At 43.5% G+C, this 26,796-nt stretch overlaps 2 protein-coding genes across 5 annotated transcripts in view; one reads left to right on the top strand and one right to left on the bottom strand.

The window, feature by feature from the left end:
- Nucleotides 1–2,979: 2,979 nt before the first annotated feature.
- On the bottom strand, nt 2,980–25,284 carry Riok1 (RIO kinase 1). Its single transcript, XM_032884715.1, has 17 exons — nt 24,999–25,284; nt 22,110–22,308; nt 19,301–19,391; nt 18,275–18,344; nt 17,090–17,132; nt 15,537–15,629; nt 13,747–13,859; nt 13,584–13,664; nt 12,476–12,562; nt 11,987–12,124; nt 11,062–11,165; nt 10,445–10,551; nt 7,759–7,824; nt 6,699–6,818; nt 5,210–5,263; nt 3,904–4,056; nt 2,980–3,206 (listed from the first exon to the last, which is right to left on the bottom strand). The coding sequence occupies exons 1-17, from the start codon at nt 25,067–25,069 to the stop codon at nt 3,096–3,098; spliced, it is 1,701 nt and encodes a 566-aa protein (XP_032740606.1). The 5' UTR covers nt 25,070–25,284; the 3' UTR covers nt 2,980–3,095.
- Nucleotides 25,285–25,448: 164 nt separating this feature from the next.
- Nucleotides 25,449–26,796, top strand: part of Cage1 (cancer antigen 1) — a 38,480-nt gene continuing 37,132 nt past the window's right edge. For 2 of the 4 annotated variants that reach the window (XM_032885069.1, XM_032885067.1), the window contains exon 1: nt 25,449–25,718. Coding sequence is in view for 1 of the 4 variants with exons in the window: in XM_032885070.1 (XP_032740961.1) it covers nt 25,682–25,718 (37 nt within the window). In the remaining 3 variants the exon portion in view is untranslated. The remainder of the gene's footprint in view (nt 25,719–26,796) is intronic. The other 2 variants (XM_032885068.1, XM_032885070.1) reach the window with 2 other exon arrangements.

The following is a 26,796-nucleotide window of genomic DNA, read 5'->3' as shown; positions in this document are numbered from 1 at the left end:
TCCCGCCCTCAGGACGCCTTAACAATGTTACACGCTAAAGCATCAGCGAATGGACAGGGCTGACCCACTTCCATCCACGTATGTACTGGGATGAAAAACTCATCAGTGAACTCACATTTTCTATTGAACACTTTATGTGGTAGTCAGGTAACCTTATCACAAGCCTGGATGCAAACTGACCCACATCTATTCCTTATTTCCACCCTTACATACATGACATCCTCTCCTTTGCTTAGCAAACGGAACATCACTTAAACATTTACCGGGAGCTGACTAAATCCCAGCACGAGTCAGGTGCTGGGATACGAAACATCACAAAGGCTGGCCTTTTGGAGCTTACACTCTGAACTGAGGACGGAGTTAACACACAGTATACAGAAGTCAAGTCAACCTGCTGGTTACTTTGTCACTGGTAGAGCGATGGAAAGATAACACAGGGGAAGAATGATAAAGCTTGCAGGTGCTCGGTGACAGAGGACAATACCAAATCAAGTGGGGAAGACAGGCCTCTCTGAGCTGGTGATTTAATTATTTTTAGCGATAAGGTCTCACTACGTAGCCCTGGCTGGCCAGAATTTACTGTGTAGACCAGTCTAGTCTGGAACAGAGACCCACCTGCCTCTGCCTCCCCAGTGTTAGGGTTATAGTGTCACCACGACTGGACAACAGTATGTTTTAAGAAGATAAAACTGAAAATGTGATCAACATTTTGAACATAAAAACTCTCTAGTTTTGTTCATACGTGGAGTCTGAGTTTCTTTTTTCTTTTTTTTTGGTTCTTTTTTTCGGAGCTGGGGACCGAACCCAGGGCCTTGTGCTTCCTAGGCAAGCGCTCTACCACTGAGCTAAATCCCCAACCCCGAGTCTGAGTTTCTTAATGCACAGGGCATGTGTTCACTTCTTGTGGCCGTGGTAAATACCGGGTAGAAGCAGTTTATCAGTGGCAGTGAGTGCCTGTAGGGCGATGTGCCTTAGCTGAGAGTGGAAGATGAGGAGGAAGGAGCGGTCATTTTGGCTTGGGAAGCCTGTCACATCGAGACAGTACATTAAGCAGGTGGTGAGGAAAGCCAGCTGTGCTACTGTGGCCAGGAAGAGGAGGAAAGCACTGGAATCCAATATTCCAGCAAGAACACACCCCAGTGACCTAACCCTCCAGGCCCCACCCACAGCTCTACCCTTACTCAGCAATGCCACTACCCAGCTAGGAGCAAGTCTTTAGCATACTGCCTTGGAGAGACGTTTAGGATCTAACATAACAAGGTATTTTAAATGACACCAACTCAGGTCAATGAGGCCAGCACCAGCAGGAACAATTCTGCTGTGACCTAGCCTTGAATTCACGTGGTTTAACCTGGATGCTGAGACAAGAGAAGGTACTTTTAAAAGGTAAAGAAATAAACACACATAAAGCAAGACCTGGAAGATACTCAAATGTGCAGAGATGATAAATTTGCTCTCGGTATTGTGTGAACTGGGTCTTTAAGAACTTTTGAACTTCAAAGCAGAAAGGCGCATCTTCCGACTTACGTCAGAGTTCAGGTAGCATTCACCATAAGCCACCATCAAACAAGCAGCTGGAAGCTGAGTCTAAGCGGAAGCCCTAGGCTGCTGTGTAAGTGTCTGGTGCAAGGATCGACACGGCCATTTGTAACAGAAAATAGGAAAAGGTTTTTAACATCTGGTAATTTTTCTCATTGTGTCCTGTAATTTTCTCTCTCCTACCAGTAAGTCTACTTTACCCACGTGTCTCCTCACAGTAACTGCAGTGAGCTATGGCTTCTTGGGTCATAAACCCGAAGCCACCTTTCACTACTTCGTTCTAACTCATCTGCAGTCTTATGCTAACTCCACATCCCCCAGCATCCTAGGCTGAGCCACCAGCATCCTTCACTGGGCTGACAAGCCCAGCCAAATCACCTTCCACTGCTGCTTCAAGGCTCTAGAAGCCAGAGTGATGCTTTCAAAGTACAAATCTGACCCTGCCATCCTCCGCTAAAAGCCCCATGAGCTGTGCACTGTCAGATCTCCGCTTGATTCTGATGCTCCCCCCCATTTCTGACCATTGCGGACAGACAGCCTTTTGCTGCAGGGCCTCCCCATGGCTCCGTGCTTTGACTGGGGTATTCTTCCTTCCCGATGCACCTTGGCTTTGTTGTTTGTATCCTCATCTGCTTACGTAGTCCAGTGTGGCTGGAACCCAGATTCCTTCCGCTCCACTGCCACAGTGGCAGGGAGCTCAGTGTAACTCACTCCAATATTCTAAGTTGCAAACTTGTGCCTCCCTAGGTCTTCTCTATTCAGCATTATTTCTCTCTACACAATGTAGAACCTCTCGGAAGAATTTCTTACTTTTTTAATGTTTCACTTCCTTACAAGAACGCAGACTACCCAAAGGAAGAAATCTGTTTATTCATTGCCGTATCCCAGTACCAAAAACACCTAATCAAGCATCTGATGGACGAGGGCCATGCCGAGTGGCTGGGTGTGAAATACATCTGAGCTGGGAGGTCTAGCTGGGAAGGCATGATGACGACGAAGCAGGATCAGGTGACGGCAAGTCCAGAACACACCGCACAGGGCTGCTGGAACAGCACGCAATGGCCAGACGGCTTCTCTTAGAGTGACCTCCAGGGTGATTTCAGATGTGTCTTTGGCACAGACAAAGACAACGCATGTTCCCAAGTTTGTCCAAGTGCCTTTGTGCTCACCTTTACAAAGGCTGTGGGGGTTCATCTTAAACATCAGTGTTCTGATACTTCTGAAAAACGTTTGCAAGATAAAAATATAAAAATAAAATATACAAAGTTCTTCATTAAAATAGGACCTTAATAAATCTGTTAAATCAGAACCAGGGGGTTGGGGATTTAGCTCAGTGGTGAGCGCTTGCCTAGCAAGCGCAAGGCCCTGGTTCACTCCTCAGCTCGGGAAAAAAAAAAAAAAAAAATCAGAACCAGGACAGGATCCCGACATGATAGGCCTGGGCCTTTTGAAGCAACCACATGACCACACCCCAGCCTCCTGACAGTGAGATGGTGAAGAAGCCCCTCCAACTACTTCTACTTCCGGGTTCCAAGGAGCTGAGGGCTGGCTCCACTCTATTTGCCCTTTTTGGCCTTGGCTGTTTTTTCCTTTCTTTTTTTCACGTGTTTAGGGATTTTATTTTTTCTCTTCTCTCTCTGGGCTTCCTTGACCATCTTTTTTCTTTCCTGTAAAAAGCAAATAACCCACCCCCAACAAAATTTCATTACTTAATGTATTCAAATTATTATTAGAACTAAATTAAAATTAATGTTAAGCAGATAAAAGTATATGTAGCATAAAGATAACAATGAAAGGTTGGCAAGGACAACTCTGCTCTGAGGCTCCCTGTACCTCATGTCTTTCCCATCCCCCTCCCTTCACATCCTTCCCTGCCTTCTCCCCTCTCTCAAAAGGGTCTCCCTTTGTAGTCCAGACTATTCTTAAACTCCTGAGGCTCAAATGATCTCCCCTCGCCTCAGGTTCCAAGTGCTGGGACCATGGTACCTGTCATTATATACAGGTTATCTTTCTTCCCCGACCCCCACCCAACCCCCATTCCAGCCCATCCACTACTGAGCTACACTCTGTCCCTTGAACTTTGTTGAAACTGCATATATTACACAATTTCAATATCCTTGTATATGTTATTTGATGTTTACAAGTTCCATGTTTTAAGAGAAATAATTGTTAGAAAGAAACGACTATTTGCTTCTAGTAGATGGACATAATGTGTCCTCTGTGACATTAAAGAAGCTTCTAATAGCAGCTAAGTCTCTAATTTACTCCGAAAGTAGAGTTTGCGTTTAGTTACGGAAGCTACAAGTAGAGGCACCATTGATGTTTGAGGGCCACCGCACTAAGAGGAATAAGATCCTGGCTGACCTTTTTATCAACGCCAGGGTCAGCAGTATGGTTTTGGCATCCGGCTTGATCTCCCTGCTCTTCAGAGTCTGTGTCAGAGCACTCAGAGCTCCCAGCATCGTCTGAACCAAAACAAGTCTCTTCCTTAACTTCACTTTCTAGGAGCGCAGGGACCTTGAAATTATTATAGAACATTGTTACCTGAAGCCAAGTACTTATCTGTTGGTCAACACATTAATGCCAGCATTTTACATCAGTATATCAGATACTCTTTCAGGTTATGCACTGAAACATCAAAACAGAATCAGCATTAGGAAGATGGGTAACATCATTCACTCTGGTAGGACTCAAGAATATACACAAAGGGATTAGCAGGGGTGTCGGACCTTTTGATGCTGCCGTTTACAAATGTGCTGGGTTACACTCACAGCTACCCTGGCATGCACATCTCATTACCAGGGTTATATGGGTTACACTCTGATTATCAGGGTTATATGGCTGGGTTACACTCACAGCTACCCTGGCATGCATGTCTCATTACCGGGGTTATATGGCTGGCCTAAATTAACAACACGACTCTGCACTTTTAGCAAGACAGATAATTGAGCTGGGATTTGTGAAGAATGAGAAATACATAGGTGGTAGTCATAGTAGTAATATCTATCTGGGTGACTTCACAACTGTTTGCCTGTGTACTACATTACTAGCAATAAGCTAATCTAACCGAAATGAACAGTCAATCAAGAGGAAGTTTCATTTTCTCTGAAATTAAGTTATTTAACTTTTTCCCTTCTTTTTCCATTTCCTTGTCTTACAGGTAAGTGAATGGGTCCTTGGAACAGAACTCAGGTCCTCTGGAAAAGCAGCAAGAGCTCTGAACTGCTGAGCCAGCTCTCCAGCCCTGACATGTTTCAAAACTGATTTTAAAAACTACTAAAAAGGTTTATGCATGCTATCATTAATTACTCCAGCATCAAAGACGACCAGGATTAATAACAAATATCTCACTTCTAACAGAAGAATTCAGAGACAGAATAAGTACGTCTCCAAATTTAATTCTAATACCACTTTACTGTAACTTTTATATCTTCAAACTCTTATAAACTTCAAAAAGAGTTTCCACGGGCTGGCAAGATGGCTCAACGGGTAGCCTGACAATCTAATTTGGATCCCAAAGACCCATGAGGTGGAGAGAGTCAACTCCCCAAAGTTATCTTTTGATCACCACACATGTGCTGTGACACACTTGTGAGCACACACACAAATAAATGCAGGATTTACGGAATAAACTCTGTTATAAAGCACTAACAACATATGCTGTCCATACCTTCTGGACTCCTGACAAATCTTTTTTCAGTCCTGTGACAGTCTGGTATAGAATCTTGAAAACAAAAGGAAAAAAAATATAAGCATAATATATATAAAAAACCGACAAGAACATGTATATACTGTACCATTAAGCACAGACTAAACATTGCTCCTATGACTCAGAATGCACTCAAAGTCTACCACAGTAACACAGAGAGGAGCCTGCATTATTCTGGTATCCCAGGCGTCTCCACAGGCACAGGCTCAACCATCCAACCCGAGAGTTTTCAGGTAAGCTCTGCAACCCACCAGATGACAGTGAACACTAACTTGGACTTCATTCACTGAAATGTTACTCACTCCACAAACAGTCCTATTCTGCTCTCCCCAACAGAGCTGCATGGCAAAAGCTGTAGTTATTACTAACAGTGCTTCCAAGGGTTGGCAAGATGGCTCAGTGACTAAAAGTGCATGCTGCTCAGGCATGAGGATCAGAGTGGGGATCCCAGCTCCTACATTCAGTGGCTTAGACGCCTCCAAGGGCCCCAACACCCTTTTCTGGCCTGAGGACACACAAATGTATACATACAATCACACAGCACATAGACATCTATAAATAATATTTTTTTAAAAAGTGCTTTTAGGCCAGAGAGCTAGCTCAGCAGATAAAGGAACTTGTCATAAAGCCTGACTATGATCTGCAGAAGCCACATACAGTTGGAGAGACGTGATCCCACAAAGCTGGCCTCTGGCCTTCCTACAGGCACCATGGCATGCGTGCTCTGACTGACACATGTCTAACACACATATTTTTCATGCTTTTGTTTCATGCATGAAAATCTGGAGAACACTGCTTTGCTCTTGATATAAAAACTTATATAAACAACTAAATTTTGCTACAAGGCTGCAAAGCCTAAAATATTACTTTCTGGTCCATTAACAATAATTTCCCTCCAAGGGAATTGGAGAGATGCACTGTGGCTAAGAACTTGTTCTGCTCATGAAGAGGACCTGAGTTTGGTTCCCAGCACCCATGCAGGGAAGCTTACAAATCCCTCTTTTTTTCTTTTTTCTTTTTTTTCTTTTTTCTTTTTTTCGGAGCTGGGGACCGAACCCAGGGCCTTGCACTTGCTAGGCAAGCGCTCTACCACTGAGCTAAATCCCCAACCCCTACAAATCCCTCTTAACTCCAGCTCCAAGTGACCCTAACACCTCTGGCTTTCAAGGACATTGGCATTCCCTCATGTGCACATACAACCCCCCTAATTAAAAATGATAAAGATACTGTAAACATTCCTTCAAATATGTGTGAAAATGAAGCACAGCTTCATCAATCTACTACAATCATTTTTAATCCTAGACCTCACCTTTTTACTAACTATAGTTCTCCGGACACTACAAATACAGCACCCCTCTCTTACATCCAAGGAGCATTCCTGAATGGCCAACAGGTATGGAAGCAAGTCCACACAAAGGGAGCTGACGCTCACTGGCACCAAGCCACTCACATTGTCCTGCTGAGTGTTCAAAGCCATGTCCTCTTCCTTTAACCTCATCATTATGTCCACATCTCTCTCATAATTCTTTACTTCATTTAAGGTTCTGGGAATATATGCTTGTTTGAACACCTAATAGAGGAAAGCAAAATTAAACCATTATTCCTGTACTCTTCCCATCCCCTCAGTACCCTTTGCTGTGTCAATCATACAGGATTGTCATCGCCAACGCTGACTTTCACTCAACCTGTGTACACACTGGTGTCGTGCCTGCTATGTGGTAAGCCAAAGGCAATTTGGTAAGCAACAATGAGATTTTACAACTGACCTAGGGAAGAAAGAGAGTGTATTCCCGATGACCCTTAGAGTAACACTCCTCCCATACACGCACATTTCAAAATGCATCTGAGGAAGGACAGGATGGAGTAACAGTTAGCAAGGACAGCCTGGCTGTGAGAAACTGAATACCCAGTATTCTCTCTGTGTAGAAATATCTCAACTCAGCTTCCACAAACTTCTAAGAATAAGCTACAATTAAAATAATAGATATAACAATAATAAGCTGATTGTGGACCTTAATGAAGATGTCTTGACTTCTTTAGACTAGTTTGATTTTAATTTTTAACCAAGTATTTAAAGTCCGTTATGTTTACACAATCAGCACATAGGTCATTTAAAAATTCACACCTGCAAATGAATAGGCTTTTCCTTCTTGACTCACACCCCACTAGCTCTTTTAAAACTCTACCGGAACAACAGGCTAAAAGGTTGCTGAGTACAGCAATATAATTGAATAGAAACCAAGCTCATGCTTTACCAACAAAAACAAAACCATGATAAATCCTGTAACAGGAGAATCAGTTGGAAATGGTGGCACACATTCATAATTCTAGCCATCAGGCAGCCGAAGCAGAGTGAGTGCTGGTTTGAGGCCAACCTGTACCGCATATCAAGTCCTAAGACGGCCTGGTTTATATGAAGACTCTGTGTCTCAAAACACACAACAGAACACCCCAGAGTTCCAAGCAAACCCACAAGTGTTCCCAAGGCTGTGAATACATAATAACCCCACCTCTTCATCCACATGATCTTGGCTAGTCTTTTCTTCCATGGTCCTCTGAGATGCTATTTCCATAGCCTTTGAAAGAAAGAAAAAATTTCCTTTACATTTACCCTAGAAGACACATTTTCTACTTCGTAATTAGTTATTTTTTCTCATCTTTACAGCCTCACATCTTCTATGGTGTAAGCTGGCTTTCTATCAAAGACCTGCCAGCCATTTTAAAAACTAAAATAAACTCTTCTAGTCTCAAGTCACCTTTACTGCCTTCTTCAAAGGCTCCGTGGTGGAGCACTGCCTGGGATCTACAAACCCCACAACCCCAGCACCAGCATCACCCACACTCACACCCAACTCATGGCCAAGACAAGAAGAACGAACTTTTTAAACTTAATTTTAAACTACTAGCAGAAATCTTTCTCAGAAGAAAACTGAGACTCAAATCGCCCACAAAGTCGCTTGAGTAACGGTAACTGGAAGGAGACAGAGGCTCTATACAGGGTTCTTGACTTTAAAATACAGGGAGAGGGCCAGCGAGGTGGGTCGATAGTTAAGGGCATAGACTGTTCTTCCAGAAGAACAGAGTTCAATTCCTAGTACCCACACATTGGAGAGCTCAGAACTGCCTGCTACACCAGCTCCAGGGAGATCCAATGCCTCTGGCTATACAAGCATCTGCACACACACACACGCACACGCACACACACACATACACACATACATGCATGCACGCGCACATACCCATAGGTACACACAGTAAAGTAAAAATATCTTTCAGAAATAGAGAGGAAAGAACATTTATTTTCTGGCTTTTTTAAAGTGTACTAATGGTTTAGAGATAAAAATACTTTGATAGTCAATACATGTATGGTGGTTTGAATGAAAATGGCTACCACAGACTCAAAGGAGTAGCATTATTTGAAAGGATTAGGACATGAGGCCTTGTTGGAGTAGGAGAGGCTTTGTTTAAGAAAGCCTGTCACTGAAGGTGTTGTTTTTAGGTTTCTGAAGCTCAAGGTAGGCCCAGTGGCTCACTCTCTCTTCCTGCTGCCCACTGATCCAAGGCAGACCTCTCAGCTGCATCCCCAGCACCATGTCTGCCTGTGAGACTACATACTTCCCGCCATGAAGATAATGGACTAAACCTCTGAACTGTAAGCCAACCTCAACTGTTTTCCTTTATAAGTGTTGCTGTGGTCAAGATTTTTCTTCACAGCAATAAAAACCCTAATTAAGACAAGATGTAGTTGCCTAGTACATAATCAAGAGTTCATAATCTACCAAACACGGTGGTACACCATGACCCTGGCATTTCTGAGGCAGCAGCACGAGGAGCATAAGGTCAGGTGAGATGGGCGACAAAGTAAGACTATCTGAAGGAGACAAAACCCCCAAAGAGACAAATGAAACGAACAAACGGGCTGGAGGTGTGCCCAGGAGCAAAGAGTGTTGCACAGTACGCGCTGAGCCCTTGTTTTAACCCCCAAACTGCTGTGGGGCACAATCATCATCTCAGAGCACAGGAGAAACAGGCAGGAGAATCCCAAGTCCAAGTCCATCCTTGGCCATAGATAGAGTCTGAGGTAGCCAGTGTATAAAAAACACTGTCTCGGGGTTGGGGATTTAGGTCAGTGGTAGAGCGCTTGCCTAGCAAGCGCAGGGTCCTAGGTTCGGTTCCCAGCTCCGAAAAAAAAGAAAAGAAAAAACAAACAAACAAACAAACAAACAAAAAAACAAAAAAAAAAACAAAAAAACCACTGTCTCAAAAAAAATTAGAGAGAAATCAATGCCCCTGAAACCACTGTTCCTCCTGAATCTCCTTAGACAACTGTGTGACCTGAGTTTTAACATTTGCCAGACACAGCAAGATGAACAAGAACCAAGGGGGAAAGGCACTCCAGGGAAGAGGACGTATGATAATCCCGACTCAGAAGTGACAAGACTAACAAAGACACAAATGGACTTCTGTTTGGGGACCAAAGGATACACTCAGACAACAACCACAGAAGCAGTACGCAGGCGTCGGTCTTGCTGGGACCCTAGCTGTTCAGTTTCACCAGCCTTGAGCTGGGGTGTTTTCTTCTGCCTGTGGGATGTTTTTATTCCTCAGTTTGGTTCCCAGCACTCACTTCGGGTGGTTCCCAAGCATCTGTAACTCCAGCTCCAGGGATCCAGTAATGTCTGGCCTCCTTGGGCATCCACACGCACGCAGCATATAGTCACACAAACACACATTATGTACATATTAAAAAATTCATGATTTTACTTATTAGCAAGCAGTACCAAGAGCAGGCAGAGTGCAGAATGGTGGTTTCCAGGAGCTGGTGGGGGTTGGTAAACACAGGTTCAATACTTGATGATTAAAAAAAGTTCTGAAGATAGCAATCAGTGGTTTACACAATAATTTAAATGTATAACCTGCTTAGTACTTAAGATCATGTATGTTTTACCACACACATAACAGTTTTCTCACTAAACATGGAAGTTGGCAGTTGTCACGATTTCTCTATAATCTTGCCAGTTGAGTGAAGTCAAACCACCTGGCTCTACCGACTTCACTGTTTTCAATCTCACTGTGAAATAAGTGCTAAGAAGTTATTGAAATGAATAATGGCATTGGGCAACACTAATGACTGAACCCCTCAGACACGCCACACAAAGGCAAGTTATCCTTACTCCTCTCCTCAGCCCACCTTACCTTTTCCAAATAAGCATCTATGTTCTCAACGGTGATGGAGGGATCCGTGACGAACTCGAAGAGCTCCTTCACGGTCATCACAGCAACAGCATGCTTGAAAAAGAAATCTGTCAGAAAGAAAACCATTAATGAACAGCTCTATAAAGGGACTAGTTCCTACTCCAACTAAGGAACAGAGAATAACAACGTACCATCTCCTGCCAATGGCTTGGGTGGCACCGTACTGAGCAATTCAGTAACAAACCTTGTTTGTCAGCACTAGGGATCCAATGCATGGCCTTGCACGTGACTTTCCACACGAGAGACAAATGTAGCATTCCTATGCCAGATTACATTCCCACTTCACGTGACAAGACCTTCCCCAGTGCTTCTCCACGGTCCTAACGCTGCGACCCTTTAATACAGCTCCTCATGCTGTGGTGACCCCCAATCATAACATTTTCATGGCTACTCCATAACTGTAATTTTGCTACTGTTATGAATTGTCATGTAAATAGCTGATATGCAGGATATCTGATGTGACCTCTACAGGGGTTGGGACTCACAGGTTGAGAAACGCTGCCTTATCACTTACATGCAAGCATAGATGTGGTCAGGAAATTCCACTTTCTACTCACCATTGACATTGGCACAGTCTTTTCTCAAGAACTCCAATGCATGTGGGTGGTCATGCTCCACAGACTGAGAAACATCAATGATGTATACATCTCCACCATGGTACCTTGTAGGTAATAAGTACAGAAGTTCTCCATTACTACCATGCTCTCGGTTTTTAAAAAAATCTATTCTGAAGTCAGCTATGACGGTCAGTACATGCCGGCAGGATTTGCTGAAGGATGCAGAGGTGGGGGGAGGATCAGGCCAGTATGGCTACACATTTTTAGCTACGTAGAGTGGCACATTCCTTTAATCTCAGCACTTGGGAAACAGAGGCAGGTGGATCTTGGTGAGTTCAAGGCCAGCCTGATCTACAAAGTGAGTTCCAGTAAAACCAAGCTACGAACAAAGACCCTGTCTCAAAAAAAATCAAAACAACAAAAATCTATTGTTTTTTATTTTAGATAGATTCTCTATAGCACAGGCTAGCCTCAAACTCTTCTTACTGCTGCTTCCTAAGTGTTGAGATTACAGTCATATAATCATGTAGTCATGTACCACAATACCTAATTTAAAAAAAATCCATCTTAAGTAATTCATAAATGACTACAGCAGGTGAAAAAGGATCCTGACTAAAAACTGAAAAACAGAAAATTTCAAAGCCTATTTATTAGATCAACTAAAAATGCTTCCCCTCCTGACACCTTGTCATAGCATCCATACAGAGTCCATAGCATCACACATACAGAGTGTAGACAACTGCTCTATCAATCAAGCTACACTCTCAGTCCTCACAGTGATCTATTCTGTAAGGTAGTGACCATGTCTTAACTCTTACTAGGGAAGCAGACACAGTACAGTATAGTATGACTTTGTGGATTAGGATTTTCTTGTATTGAAGTACAAGATAACTATGGGACGTTTCCAGGAAACAAACCCACTCACAGCATGTTGAATTCACTGAGATCTGCATGGACAAGTCTGGCATCCTGATACATTTTCCTCATGTACTGAATGACCTGCAGGTACAGCTCCCGTGCCTTGGATTCTGACAGCTGGACATTTTTCAAAAGTGGTGCAGGCCTGGAGTGAAAAGGGAATGAAGACAAACTCGTCATGATCAAGTTTTCTTGCCTCGTTCCACAGTGTACACACCTCTCTTCTATAACTTATGTGAACCAACAGGGAATGATGAACGCCACTCCAAAACACTGACAGTTACAGGTGCTTTCCCAGACTTAACAGACATCCCTCAAAAGCGCAGCTACAGTTGTTGTTCTGAAGCACCGTGAAACTTCACACTGTGAATCACAGCAGTCATGCACTAACACATCAGGGAATCACAAAAGGGAAGACGGGAAAGAATTCCTAGTACACGGCTCACAGGACTTAAGAGAGTTTCAGCATGAGTCCTTCGACGTTCCACATACTTACATGTCATCCTTGCCAATGAAGCTCATGAGGAGAACATGACTTCTTAGCCTGATTGGTTCTGGGCATGGTATGTTTGCTGTTCTTAGCCTGTGATGTAGATAAAGGACAACTGGACAGTCAAAAGACGGAAACAAGTTAGAGCAGTTACAAACCAGGAGCTGAAGTCTACTGTTAGGAAAGAGCACCGAGGTCTCTGAATGACTGCTATTTCATAAACAGCCCTTTAAATGTCACCATCAGGTGCCATCAAAACACCGAGAAGCACACTATTAACACCTAATCTACTTCTAGAGGTGTTAAACTCTGAAGACAAAGTGTACCTCAAGACTGATGAGACAGCAGCTATGTCCACAATTAATTATCTTCTGAGTTTACTAATGTCAAATGTAAGATAAATCATGCACACACCCAGTGGCCAGCTGCACACAGGAATATCCCCAAACAAATGGTGCTGGCTTAGCAAATTGTAACTACAGATAACAGGTAAGAAGTTAAGTCACTGCAAAAGGAAAAGGAAAAAGCCACAAGCTCCGAGAAAACTAGCTAAGTGTCCTTTCTTTACAGCAGCTGCAGAAAAATGACTGTATGAACGTACCCTACACTTGACTGAGTAAGAAAAGCAAGTGATTAGCCAGAGCTTAGAGCCTGACAACATTTCTCTAAAACCCTGGTTTGCCTGTGTTGTTGTTTTTGCTTGTTCTGTTGTTTTTTGTTTGTTTATTTTTGAGCCAGGGTTTCTCTGCGTAGCTCTGGCTGTCATGGAACTCACTCTGTGACCAGACTGGCCTTGAACTCAGAGATCTACCTGCAATGTAGAGGTATAAGCTACCTCTGCCCGCCCCCCCCTGTAATGACAGTATTGCCATCACTGTCACCATCTTATAATTCTATAAAAAGCCTTATCTCAAAGCAAATTCCACATGCTTCCACATGGCTTCAGGCTCTTCAGAATAGCAAAACTGGTCTACATAGCTTAACACAGTAACAGAGCTACATGATCTAATGGGTCCCCTCTGCTTGGGAGGGCAGGGCACAGATCCCCAGACAGACCCCAGACAGACACGGTTAAGCATGTGCATGACAAACCCTCATACACACCACCAGTCACCTGGACAAATTCCTCATCTCCTTCTCTGCCCACGTCTTCACCATTTTTCTAGGGTTTCCTTTGCAATAGCCACGGCGGAACCTGGAGCAGGCAAACGTGTGTTAATCCCTGCACTGCATTACTTTAGCTATGGGGGGAAAGGGATTCAAGAACCTGGGCTTACCTGAACTCCCCAGTCACATACTTATCACGATCTTTGAACATCAAAATAGAAGTTTTGTATATTTTGATTGCTCTGCTCTCTCCACTGGGTGTGCTAGCATAGTATACATTAGCCTATTTTAAGCAAAAACAAAGAAAATGAAACGTGTTAAATAACTAGCGTCAGTGATTCTAGCCTCAAAAGTAAACTGAAGCAACTACGTGACAGCCTTCTCTTGAAGGTGTGAATTAAAATAGGAAACACTGTGTTCCAATAAATATACCTCCAGCATAGACTCATACGCCACCCTGTGACTCGCCGCCAGAGTGCTCTCATGAGACCGTATCACTTACAGTGATGTCATAGCAGTCTTAGGTTTCTAGTACACAAAACTGCTGAGTGACTCATTTCTCTGAACACAGCCTATTTTACAAGAGGCGCACTAGATATAACTTCCACAGAATGGGAGTTGCTACTTGTGACGGTTTGAATGACAAATGCCTTCCATAGGCACATGGATTTGAACTCCTGGGGCCCAGTGGGTGGGCCTATGTTTGGGAGTTTATGGAACTTTGAGAGGTATAGCTTTGCTGGAGAAGTAAGTCATAGGAGGCAAGCCTGGGAATTAACAGCCTGGCCTACTTCTGCTTCACTGTCTCGGCTTCCTGCTTCCTGCTTGCATGCTTCCTCCTGATCATCATGGACCCTAACTCTCTCGACCCTAAGCTAAAATAAATGTCCTTCCTTAAGCTGTTCTTGGTTATGTATTTTATCACAGCAAGGGAAGAGTAACAACAAACTGGCTTTCTTTCTAAAGTCACACTTAGCCTTTAAACATAGCACATAGGAGGCATAGGATCTCTGAGTTCAAGACCAGCCTGGTCTACAGAGTGAATTCCAGGGTCCCAGCACAGCCAGGGCTACACAGACAAACCCTGTCTAAAGAAAAAAAAGTCACTTATTTTTCTAGACTTACAAGTACAGAAACAAGAAAGGCTGGCTAAAATAAATGAGTCAGGCTGGAGAGATGGCTCACTGGTTATGAGCACTGACTGCTTTTCCAAAGGTCCTGAGTTCAAATCCCAGCAACCGATGGTGGCTCACAACCATCTGTAATGAGATCAGATGCCCTATTCTGGTGTGTCTGAAGACAGCTATGGTGTACTCAAATAAATAAAATGAATAAATCTTTAAAAAAAAAAAAGAAGAAAGAAAGAAAAGAAATAAGTCAATAAACCTCATTCATTAGTAGTAATTTTAAACTGGGACTCAGGACCACAGTAATCTGAAAATCTAAGGTCACTGCTCAACAAACAGACTGAGCGACACAATAAAGCAACCACAGTGAGTTACACACACAATGTCTTATCAACTGACTACCAAGCAAGGTAATCTCTAGAACACTGTTAATAAACTATCTGGTATATATAGCTTTTTTTCCTTTGTGTAGTCCTGGCTGCCCTAGAACTTGCTTTGAAGACCAGGTTGGCCTCAACCTCACAGCTGACCGCCTGGCCTCTGAGTGCTGCAATTAAAGGTGTGCGTCACCACAGCCAGCTTTCTTTATTCTTTGACAGGGTTTCTACAAGTTGCTCTAGTTGGCCTAGAATTTGCAATATGGACCATGCTGGCTGGCCTGTAACTCAGAGATCTACCTGATTCTGCCTCCCACGTAATGGGATTAAGTGTACGCCACAAGGCTTGGCTTTCTTTTCTTTTTAAAGGCACTAATTATGAAGAGCCCTAGTTTTCCTGCGTATTTGAGACAAAGACACTAATAGGAAAATACTATCATCCCAACAAAAGCTCACTTCTTTTCCAGTGCTGATGCAGCCATGTATCTCTGATATGTGCTCTTTATGCAACAACTTGAATAAAATCATCCTTGTTCTGGGATCCAAAACCTAAAAATTAAAAAAAAAAAAAGTTTAAAAAGTACAATCATGAAAACAAATCACACAAAATAAATTAAACACACACACACACACACACACACACACACCCCAAGAGTAATCAAGATGGTTCAGTGAATGAAAGTGCTTGCCACCAGGCTCATGACCCAAGTCTGATGGCCCCAGAACCCACCCACATAAAGGTGTCCTGTGACTTTCACAGCGGCCCCATTGACAGGCCCTGCCTTCCCCATCATGCACACACAGTTTAGTTTACATTCTGCTGCTGTGATAAACACTGAACAAAACAATGTATGTGGGGTGGGGGGCTGGGCAGGGGGAGGTTATCTCATCTTACTCTTACAGAAAATAGTACACGGCCGAGGGAAGTTGGGACAGAAGTGGGAGGCAGGGACTGAGGCAGAAACCATGGAGGAAAGCTGCTGACTGGCCTGCTCTCTAAGCATGCTCAACTTGCTTCCTCATACAACCCGGGACGCCAGTTCATTCTCGTACTACCCAGGTTCAGGGTGGCATCACCCCATAGCGGGCTGGCACACAAACTTGCCTACAAGGCCAGTCTAATGGGGCAATCCCTCACTGAAAGATCCCTTTTCGAAGGTGCCTCTAGTCTGTAGTAAGTGGACAAAAACAAAAAGCCCACCCCATATAACCTATAATGACAAGTTAACATTATAAATAACCACTTTTGTGTGCAATGATTCAATCGCACAAACTAGTTCTCTACTGCGGGTCAGCTTCTACTCCCTTGGAGTGAAGCACAGAGGTGCTGCTACTGGTCACAAGATTACAATTTCAAAGTGTGGAACTGTACACATACATATGGGTAGAAGACAGCCCAGACAGGCAGCAGTAATAATAATCTAAACCTTTTTTTTTCAATCCTTTTCTTCACATCAAAATCTGAATCAGGTGAAATATACCTTAAATACTAGCTCTCAGGAGGCAAGAGGCAGGCATATCTGTGTGAGTTTGAGGCCCTCCTGATCTACACAGCAAGTTCCAGGACAGCTGCCCACCAAAAATTACCCCCTCCAAAGAATAAAGCACAAGTCATTTCCAAACAAAGAGGTCTCTAGTCAGAAGTCTGAAGGCATCACCCTTTGTCCTTTCCTTCATCCACACAGGCCCCAGTGTCACGGCAGCTACCTAACCTGCTGAATGGCAGACAGTCGATCTAATTAACAGGAAAGAGAATAAATTCCTACACACCCAGCCTGAGAAAGATTCTCGTCTAATAGTCTCTGTCCTCCAAACTTCCCAGAAGGGAGAAGTACCGCACGGCAGCTTCAGAGGTTCGGGAAGGGATTCGGCGCTACCTTACCTACTGGTGGTCACTTCACACACCCAAGTGCCCACCACTGAACTCGAAACAGTGACTGCTCAGGAGCACAATTCAAAGAGAAAAGCAGTGCTAATTTCAAGCAAGACAGGCAGCACTCCAAGCATACCTGTTCTACAGTTGCTCTGTCGGCCTTATCTTTAATGCGATACCTAAGTGGAACAAAAGAGTTTAGCAGACACATCCAAAATTCAGTGAGAAGCCAGAATCAGTTGTCTACATGTACACAATTTGGTGACAATTCTCAAGAAGTTTTTCATAAGATAGAATTTGATATAGACTTTCCACTCAGTTAAACTCCATTTCTCTGAGCATGCAAGTCAAGTCTCTTTAGCAGGCATGCCCAATCTTTTGTTATTTCTTTTCATTTTAGTTTTTACTCTTTTTCATTTATTATGAAGAGCAGGTAAGGACATGCCACCCTGCGTGTGACGGTCAGAAGACACCTTTTGGAAGGTGGTTCTATCCTTTCACCACCAGGGATCAAACCCTGGTTGTAAGCTGCAAGACAAACACTTGCTGCCCCTCTCACTACCCTCTCCCAAAGCAACCCTTTTGGTTTTCCACAGGAACACATAGAAATGCATATATAGATATATCGCTGTGCATATATAATGTTATATATGTAATACATATTTCACACATGCATACAGAAGGCACAGAATGTGGAAGTCTTCCCACATCCTGAGGCATTAAATAAGAGAGCAGCTGGAGTACAGTGACAAGGGAAGTGTGGAGTGTCTGTGCTGTCCTTTAATGATCCTACTATGTGTAAGGCTGCATTTTTAGAGCTTTATCTCAAAATAATCTCCAAATGCAGACTCTCGATTTGCCTCAGCTCATCCACTAACTTGAACTAACATGGGCTCAAATACAAGAAGTCAGACAGACAGGTCAGTGAAATTCTGAGTGGCCAAAGTGTCTCTCAGAAAGCAGTTATCTCTGTGGATGCAGTAACAAACCAGAGAAAATGGATTCTAATGTTCGGTTCTGACACTGCTAGTGGATTAATGTTATTTTCTACACTGCAACGATCATCCCAGTTATTATCACACAAGAGAAGTCAGCCAGCCAGTCAACTGGAATCCACAAACACTCATCCTGATGAAAACACATTCATGAACCTCACAAGTGTGGACTGTTACTACTTAAGACTCACTTACTACTTTGATTTGCAAAGCTATAGCACACACTAAGCTAATAAACAAAAGCACATTAACATCCCTTGAAGAACAATTACACAGCCCAGTCAAGAAATTAGTCTCTACCAACTTTATACTGGAACATTACTTACGATTCTGCTTCTTTCTGTCTCAATTTTACAGTGACTTTATTTATGACAGAATCAGTAACATTCAGCTTACCTAAAAAGACAAAACACACTAATAGTCACCTCTACTTTTCTATACATTTTCTTAATAGAATTAGAACATACTTTGCTTATGAGGTAAGCAGAAAGTTAACTTATTTCTATAGTGTGCTTCTCAGCACTACAGTGTGCTTTTTGAACCAGAATTCTAAAATTGTAGATATAGACAATACTCAGAAACACTGGATCTTCACAGTAAATCTCAGATACTTAACATATTATAGAATACAGACAACACAACTGTCTGAATTCAAAGTTTAATTCTTCAAGCTTCAGTTTCTTTTCACATTAGATAAATATCATGATGAGTAGGAAATACTTATATACATTAATTTGATATTTATGGAGTATACATGAGACACTGGTAGGTTTGCAGAATCAAAATGGTACAAGCAGAAAACCATGGCATTGCATTCTTAAAGCCCTAGTTCAATCGAGGGCTGGCCTTCAACTAAACCATCAACACCACCTAACTAAACAAAATAGCATTTTTAGGCTGTTCTAATACAAAAGGTAATGCAGAACCGAGAAGAACTGGGGTGAGTACATGAAACTGCATATTCCCACAACAGATGAAAGGTGAATTACGTAACTTGAAGTGACTAATAGTTACCCTTCTTCATTCTATCTAGAGTCACTCATTGATGATCACTAAGTTAACTACATTCACTTCTTCAGCCAACAAAAATGTCCAATATTTGGAAGAATTTCTTCACAGCTCAGTTAATCAATATATTTTTTAAAACTTACTTAGGGGCTGGAGAGATGGCTCTGTGGTTAAGAGCACTGACTGCTCTTCCAGAGGACCTGAGTTCAAATCCCAGCAACCACATGGTGGCTCACAACCATTTGTAGTGGGCTCTGATGCCCTCCTCTGGTGTGTCTGAAGACAGCTACAGTGGACTCACATACATAAAATAAATCTTAAAAAAAAAAAACAAAAAAACTTACTTAGATTGATCTTATTTTCAAATTTTCGCAAAGACTTGTCAATTGGAGTAGACATTTTGGCTGAATTGTAGTTAGAAGTCTGTCGATTTGCCTACAAGAAATTAGTTTAAAATATGATTGATTAATTGTAAATTCAAGCTTAAGGTTCACAAGTACGTTTCTTTCTCCCTTATTTTTTATTATGTTTTGGGGAAGGGGACACCACACATATGGAGGTCAGAGAACAATTTATAAAGCTGATTTTCTCTTTGCGTGCTGATGGTCCCAGGAACTGAACTCAGGTTGTCAGGCTTGACACCAACTGCATTTACCTGCGGAACCACCTTCCTGCTCCAGTTCAGCTAGTTATTACAGCATCATTACATACAGGAGCACACTGAAAAGAAACAAACCTTTAAAGACTTTCTTTTAAGGTCCTCAGAGCTAGAGAGATGGCTCAGCAGTTAAGGACACTGGCTGCCCTTCTAGAAGAACTGGGTTTGCTCCCCAGCACCTGCATGGCAGTTCTGTAAGTCCAATCCCGGGGGATCCAAAACCTTCCTTTAATCTCCTTGGGCATTTCAAGAACTGAATGCACACGGTGCACATATGCAGGAAAACACCCACACATGTAAAAAAGTAAATAAAATAGAAAAAAAGGCATTTCAAAAGGAAGGCTAAGGTGACAGCCACAGAACACAGTCCACATGCTTTCTTCTCTTCAATGTACTTTTTGTTATTCATGAATAATATCTGACTTGGATTTTTAAAACTTTAATTAGCCTATACATTGATACTTGAGTACTCACTTACCTTCAAGGTGTTTAGTAAAGAGCTACGGCTAACATTAAATTCATTTTTTCAAATTTATTTGTATTTATTTTATGTATGTGAGTACACTGTAGCTATCTTCAGACACACCAGAAGAGGGCATCTGGTCCCATTACAGATGGTTGTGAGCCACCATGTGGTTGCTGGGAATTGAACTCAGGACCTCTGGAAGAGCAGTCAGAGCTCTTAACTGCTAAGCCATCTCTTCAACCCTCAAATTCATTCTTAAACTTGTATTTTCAGCCTGTCACTTCAAGAAAGGGAATGGGGTAAGGTAAGTATGAGGTTCAGCACTTACACAGGTGTTCTGTGAACCTTACCTAATACCAAAGAGAAGCAAAAGCAATATCTAAAACTCATAGAGAATGCAAACAGATTTAAAGAGAGGCTCTCAGCCTGGACCTGGTACATGCTTTTAACACAGAGAAACCTGTGAGGGGGTGAGGGGAGGGATTAAAAATGGTACTCAACAATTGTTGATTCTCTCTTTTTGTATCTCAGCATGGAACTCTGAGGCTTGGTTGTCTTATCTGTAAAGACCTTTAAAAGATTTTCTACTAAATTTATCATAAACTTTTTTTAGAACCAGCTATCTCACTTTATTTGTGTGAATGTTTTGAATGCATGAATGAATGTATGTGTACCACATGGTGTCTGTGCCCATAGATGCCATAAGAGAGCAATGGATCCTGTGTACCTGGAGTTACAGATGATTGTGAGCTGCCATGCAGGTGCTGGGAATTGAACCCAGGTCCTTAGCAAGAGGAACACACGCTCAAACCCACTGAGCTATCTCCTCAGCCACTTTAACTTTTAAAATAACTTTTGGCTTTGGGATACAGATCAGTAGTACTGTGCTTGCCTAGTATGTAAAGGTGCTGGGTTTGATTCCTAGCACCACAATAAGTAAAAATCAGACCATGCCAGACTGACTGATTTGACTTTTGTAATGCTTGGGATACTTGGTAGGCAAGTGCTCCAAAAATGCGCTGCCGTCCCCAATGAAACAATTCAATTACTATAATCACCAGCAACAGTTAACAGCGAGCATTAGCTATGCATACATCGTAACACAATCTATGCTGAATTAATCCAAAGTCCCACCAGTGAATCAGTGTAGGAGTTAGCAAAACTTACTTTATATTCCAGGCTGGCCTTGAACTTGTGATCCTTCTACCTCTTCTCCACAGGTAGCTGGGGCTACAGAACTGTACCACCAGCCCAGCTACACTTCTCTAGTTACCAATGAGTTTCAGTGTTTTTCTTCCTGCTGTGCTGGGGAGCCAGCCATAGACCCCAGAATCTTTTATACAGGTGAGGCAAATGCTTTACAGTTGAGCTATGTTCCCAGCCCTTTCTGTTCCGTAAATGGTCTGCAGTTAATAGCTCAGTCGTGGCCTTTCCTCTGTATATTCATCCTATGACACTTCGGTAGCTCTTAACACTTACTGATCATTGAATGGATCCATATAAAAGAAATTACAAGAGACAAGGAAAGTCAGTAAAAGCTGGGGCTCTAAGATGATATAGGCTACAGAGCCACAAAGTGTTTTTAAAAACTCCACGGGCTGGGAAGATGGTTCAGCCCATAAATTACTGTCCCTCAAGCCTGAGGACCTAGTTCAGCCCTCAGCACCCACACAAAAAGGCAGACTCAGTGGTGAACATCCACAACCCCAGCACTGAGGCAGCTGAGAGAGGAGGGTCTCTGGAAGTCATGAGCCCGTGGCCAGCTAAACTGTGAGCTCTGGGCTCAGTGAGACATCTCAAAAGATAAGGTGGAGAGGCTGGAGACAGCTCAGAGATATTAGGACTGGAATTGGATCCCACCATACACATAAGAACCTGTTTGGATGTCGTGGATCCCCAAAATATCTGTAACTCCAGCTCCAAGGGACTTGCCTTCCCCACATGCACACAGGCATGTGCACACATGTGTATACATGCACACACACAGATCATATAAGCAGATAACAGATTCACAGAATTCCTTACACACCTGATGGTTACTGCTGCCATTCCAGGTCCAACCCTTGGTGAGTTTTCCAGTTGTGTCGTCCAAGTACCAGTCACTGTCATAATCATAGCTGTCTTCCTCCTCAATCTCATCTTCGCCCTTCACCTCTGGTGCATCATTCTGAAGGTTTTTAAGTAGAATGTCGTCTTTTGCTTGGATTGACTGCACTTCTTTGTCTTCACTAGGAATAAGAATGTTCTGGCATGTTTACCCATCCTCTAGAGGGAAAAGCACACACATACATACACACCTAAAGATTCCCTTACATTTCCCAACCGGCTCCATCTTCTGTCTCCCCATCAGCAGCAATGTTTCTTCCTCTACGCCCTTGTACTAGTCCTGGGTGGTGTTGGCTTGGCTTTTGCCTTAAGTCAGGCTAGAATTTACATTGTCATCTTGGGTAAATGAACTGGCCCTGATCGGTGCACGAGACCAGATCAACATACTTTAGCGGGGTGTGTGTGTGTGTGTGTGTGTGTGTGTGTGTGTGTGTGTGTGTGTCAAAACCTGCCTTTCCTTGAACTCTCTGTAATACCAGGAGCTGTAGCAAGACACTCCTGAGACGCAATAATTCCATATCACCTTTAGTTACATAGGGAAGCAATGAAGGAGAGAGGCCCAACACTAAGTGAAGTAGGCCAAGTATAGGACAAGAGAAGAGGTCCAGAGTAACAAAAGGACAACCAGAGGGGAAGAGGCTCACAAGACAATGCAGACCCTGTTGCTACTGGATCTTTTTCAAGAAGCTAAAACTGGATGTTTATGTAATTTTTTTTCACATAATTGCCAGGTTCAATGTTTTTTAAACATGGTGCATTACAAACAAAACACAGTTATCACCAAATTCAATAAAATTCAATTCGGTGTTGCCAGCTTTGATCTTTCATGCAAAAAACAGGCCAGGAACCACGTAAAACAACTAATAATAGTGCTACTTAAAAAGACATAATGCCTGGTTCAGCAGCGCACAATACAACAGGAGCAATACCACCATTAGCATGAACCCCTGGACAAGGACAACACAGGAATCAGGTAGTTAGGTGGTATCCCATTCCTATTTTTAAAGACAGTGTCTCACTATGTAGCCACGGCTGGCCTGGAACTTGCTATATAGACCAGGATTGGATGTAGAAATTTACCTGCCTCTGCCTCCCAAGTGTTGAGATTAAACTTGTGTGTCCTTCACCTGACCTATGAGCCATTTTTTTCCTCTCCTAGTTCTGAGGAACTAGAGCCTTGCTCTTTCTAGGCAAGCACTTTATCATAGAACTAATCCCTAGCACCTCACCACCCCACCCACGCCCCCTATCCCCAGTTCCCCCCTACCCTCACCCCCATTCTTTTGTTTTGTTTGGGACAGAGTCTCACTGTTGGGTCTGGCTGCCCTGGAAGGCACTATGTAGCTAGGGCTAACCTTGAAAGCAGATGCTCCTGCCTCTAGAGTGCTGGGATTAAAGGCCTTAGGCCCCCTCTGTGGATCCCTCTTTATCTTAAATAAATAAATTCAGTTGTCAACTGTAATACAGCTCACTGGGCTTTAAATGCCCATGGGCATGAGTAGGAAGCAGAGGGATAATCATTTAATAACTGCAATCTACTAGGACTTTGTAAGAATCCATAAATCACTCCAGTTTCCAATCTAACAATCTAGACATGTATGTTAAAGGCACGACTATGCGAAGATCCTAGTGCCCTCAGTCTGAACTAGTCAATCGTCTGCAATGACAAGGTCATGTGCTGACAGCACCGCCAGCCTCTACCCACCTACCAGGTACCACTAGTATGCCCCAACCTCAACCCAGGTGTGACGTATGTCTCTGGTGGGCTGGAGAGAGGGCTCAGCGGTTAAGAGCACTGACTGCTCTTCCAGAGGTCCTGAGTTCAAATCCCAGCAACCACATGGTGGCTCACAACCATCTGTAATGGGACCTGATGCCCTCTTCTGGTGTGTCTGAAGATGGCTACAGTGTAGTCACATACATTAAATAAATAAAATTTTTAAAAAAAGGTAATCACCAATATTTCCCTAACACTAGATTTGACACACAGAGTGGTCAGTATGTATTTATCAAAACTGCTCACAATTGATGACTAAAATCTACGTGATATAAGGTACACAAAAATCTCTTTATTGTTTCAAAATGACTATGTGTAATTTTCTTTTTAGCGGGAAGTTTTCCGTCACTGCTTTCTTGAGACCCCACATCCAATTTCACCACAAAACCTCAACCCTGCTAGCACCTCGAAGTCGTTCTATGATCGTAGTTCTAGGAGCCATCATGTTTGAACCTGGTTATTTATTTATTTATTTATTTATTTATTTATTTTACTGGTCTCTGCTCCACTTCTTCTCTCCAAGAACATCTTCTACGTGAATCACCAGTACCTTTAATTCATAAATCAAATGATGCCCGGTCGCTGCTAAAAGCCTATAAGACCTGAACAGTATCTTAACTCCTCACAGCCACTTTTAAGTCTCTACCTGGCTGGTCTCCCTTTTTGCCTCAATTCTCTCCGCTGCGCTGTAGGCGCTGGCCTCTTGGTCTGCCCTCCTTTCCAAATAGACAGTAGAGACTTGATTTGTCTTGTTCATCATCACTATCGCCCGCGGAGGTAAAACTTTGCTGACTGTAAGTGGAACCCTGTATGTAAGGGGAAAAAAAAAAAAAAGAGCCTCACGTTTCTCAGTTGTCCCCAACTCTTGAGTCTCTGATAAACATTCTGGGAACTACTGGAAGGTAGCGTTCACGAACTGCCCAGTTATGAGGACAGACCCCGAGAAAAACCCAAACCCGTCAGGTGTCAGCTCCCCGGACCGAATGCGGAGCTGGCGGAATCTGAGGAGGAAGGGTGTCACCTCCGGCCGCCTACCTGTCTGAGGAATCCGCGTCGTCAAATTGCCCGGGGACCACCGTGGCCATCCTATCCAGACTGCAGTCCATGACTAGTGGGGTAAGCCCTCGGAGCCCCGCAGGCCGCGAGTGGAAGAGACGATTTTCCACCTAGCGAACCCAACCGCGTCTCCGAGATCCCGGCCTCTCAAATCCCTCGGCAACCGCCAGGCCCAAAGCAAGGACCAGGAGCCACGAGGTTCCAGGATGCCGGGTTTCAGCAAACGCGGCCACTGACAGGCCGGAAGTATGCAACCAGAAGTACCTCTCCAAGCCCTAGTGCCCTCAGGGAACATGCGCGTTACGGTGGCCGGAAAAGACCAATCCGCGAAGTGAAGTGGGCGTGGTGCATTGTTTATGGAGTGGGATGTGTAGCACGCGTTGCTCCCCAGCCTATGGTTCTTGCTCCACCACGGCGTTTCCCGTCGTAGAAAGTCAGCCTGTTATTCCCCGACTGCTCCGAAAGACTTGCGTCCTCTGACCTCCTTCATCTGGACTCCTGTGCAGTCCAGAGGACGTCACACTGGGACGTTCGAGCGCTCTGCGACGCACCAGTTGGTGCCCTCGGTGGGGACGGTTGGAAGGTGTTCTCCCTCCCGCGGAGTCGGTGGGCTGGGAGGAAACCCGGAATCCTTAGCCTGAGTCACAGAAGCTCTATGGATCATGGAAGTGAGCACACTTTTGCTCTCTAGAAACGTTGGTGCGTTGTTTTAAGATGCAAATGAGACAAGTGGTTGTTTTTTTTAAAGTTGGGAAATTCAAATTTCTGCGTCTGGCAGGAACTCTCGTCATACCTCTTTCTGCCTGTTTTTTAAATGTTAAAGTGTCAAGTATTATCTAGAGCGCGCGTGTGTATGCATGCGCATGAGTGAAGTTCAGAGAATAACTTGAGAGTTTACTCCTCCCACCTTGGGCTCCGGGAACCGACTCTGGTCTTCCACGCGTTTCCCTGTTAAGCCATCTCACAAGCCCTTATTATCTTAAACCGGCTTTAACTTATGCCTGGTGGTGGTGATGGTGGTGGTGGTGGTGGTGGTGGTGGTGGTGGTGGTGGTGCACACCTTTTTTCCCAGCACTTGGGAGGCAGAGACAGGCGAATCTTTGTGAGTTCAAGACCAGCCCGGATTAGAAAGCTTGTTCCAGGAGAGCCAGAGCTACACAGAGAAACCCTTTCTTGTAAAACAAACAAAAGTCTAAAAATCGCCAGGCACCAAAGTGAAAGATGAAAACGAAAAAGGAAGTCTCTCTCTCTCTCTCTCTCTCTCTCTCTCTCTCTCTCTCACACACACACACACACACACACACACACACACACACACACAGACTACTCACAACTACTATAACTCCAATTCCAGAGGTTCCTGCACACACATGGCACATACACACTGAACACACACATACATTTTTTAAAGTGTAATTGCAAGTCACAGACCCATGAAAAAGAAAAACATTTCGCATTTGGAAAGTGATTTAAGACTTTCCACATGCCTGTCATCCCACAGGTAGCCTTTATTTGTAGGACGGGAAAGATGAGCCTAAGGTTGAATCCTCCAGGAGCCCTGCCTAGCTTCCTTGGCCTACTTGGTTTTTTTACACTTTACCAAGTGATGACATCGATTTGAAAACTTCAGTAAATTAAGTAATCTAACAAAGTCATCCGGGCAGACAGGTACTAAGAGTAGACTGAGACAATTTGATAATGTCACTAGAATGCCAGGTATTTTCAGCCAGCGTTTAACTGTGTAGCCCTTCTTAACTGAGGATCATGGCCCCATGAT

This window comes from Rattus rattus, chromosome 14 (genome assembly GCF_011064425.1).
Source record: "Rattus rattus isolate New Zealand chromosome 14, Rrattus_CSIRO_v1, whole genome shotgun sequence".
Taxonomy (NCBI): domain Eukaryota; kingdom Metazoa; phylum Chordata; class Mammalia; order Rodentia; family Muridae; genus Rattus; species Rattus rattus.
This window is presented reverse-complemented; position numbering and strand designations above follow the sequence as displayed.

Bases quoted from the DNA above. Each gene is read 5' to 3' on its own strand.
- Riok1 (XM_032884715.1), bottom strand. From the start codon at position 25,069: ATGGACTGCAGTCTGGATAGGATGGCCACGGTGGTCCCCGGGCAATTT. The intron at 17,133-18,274 runs GTAAGTAATGTT...TGTTCCACTTAG, and splicing joins AGACAGAAAGAAGCAGAATC to GTATCGCATTAAAGATAAGG. The intron at 11,166-11,986 runs GTGAGTGGGTTT...ATTACCTACAAG, and splicing joins CTCAGTGAATTCAACATGCT to GTACCATGGTGGAGATGTAT.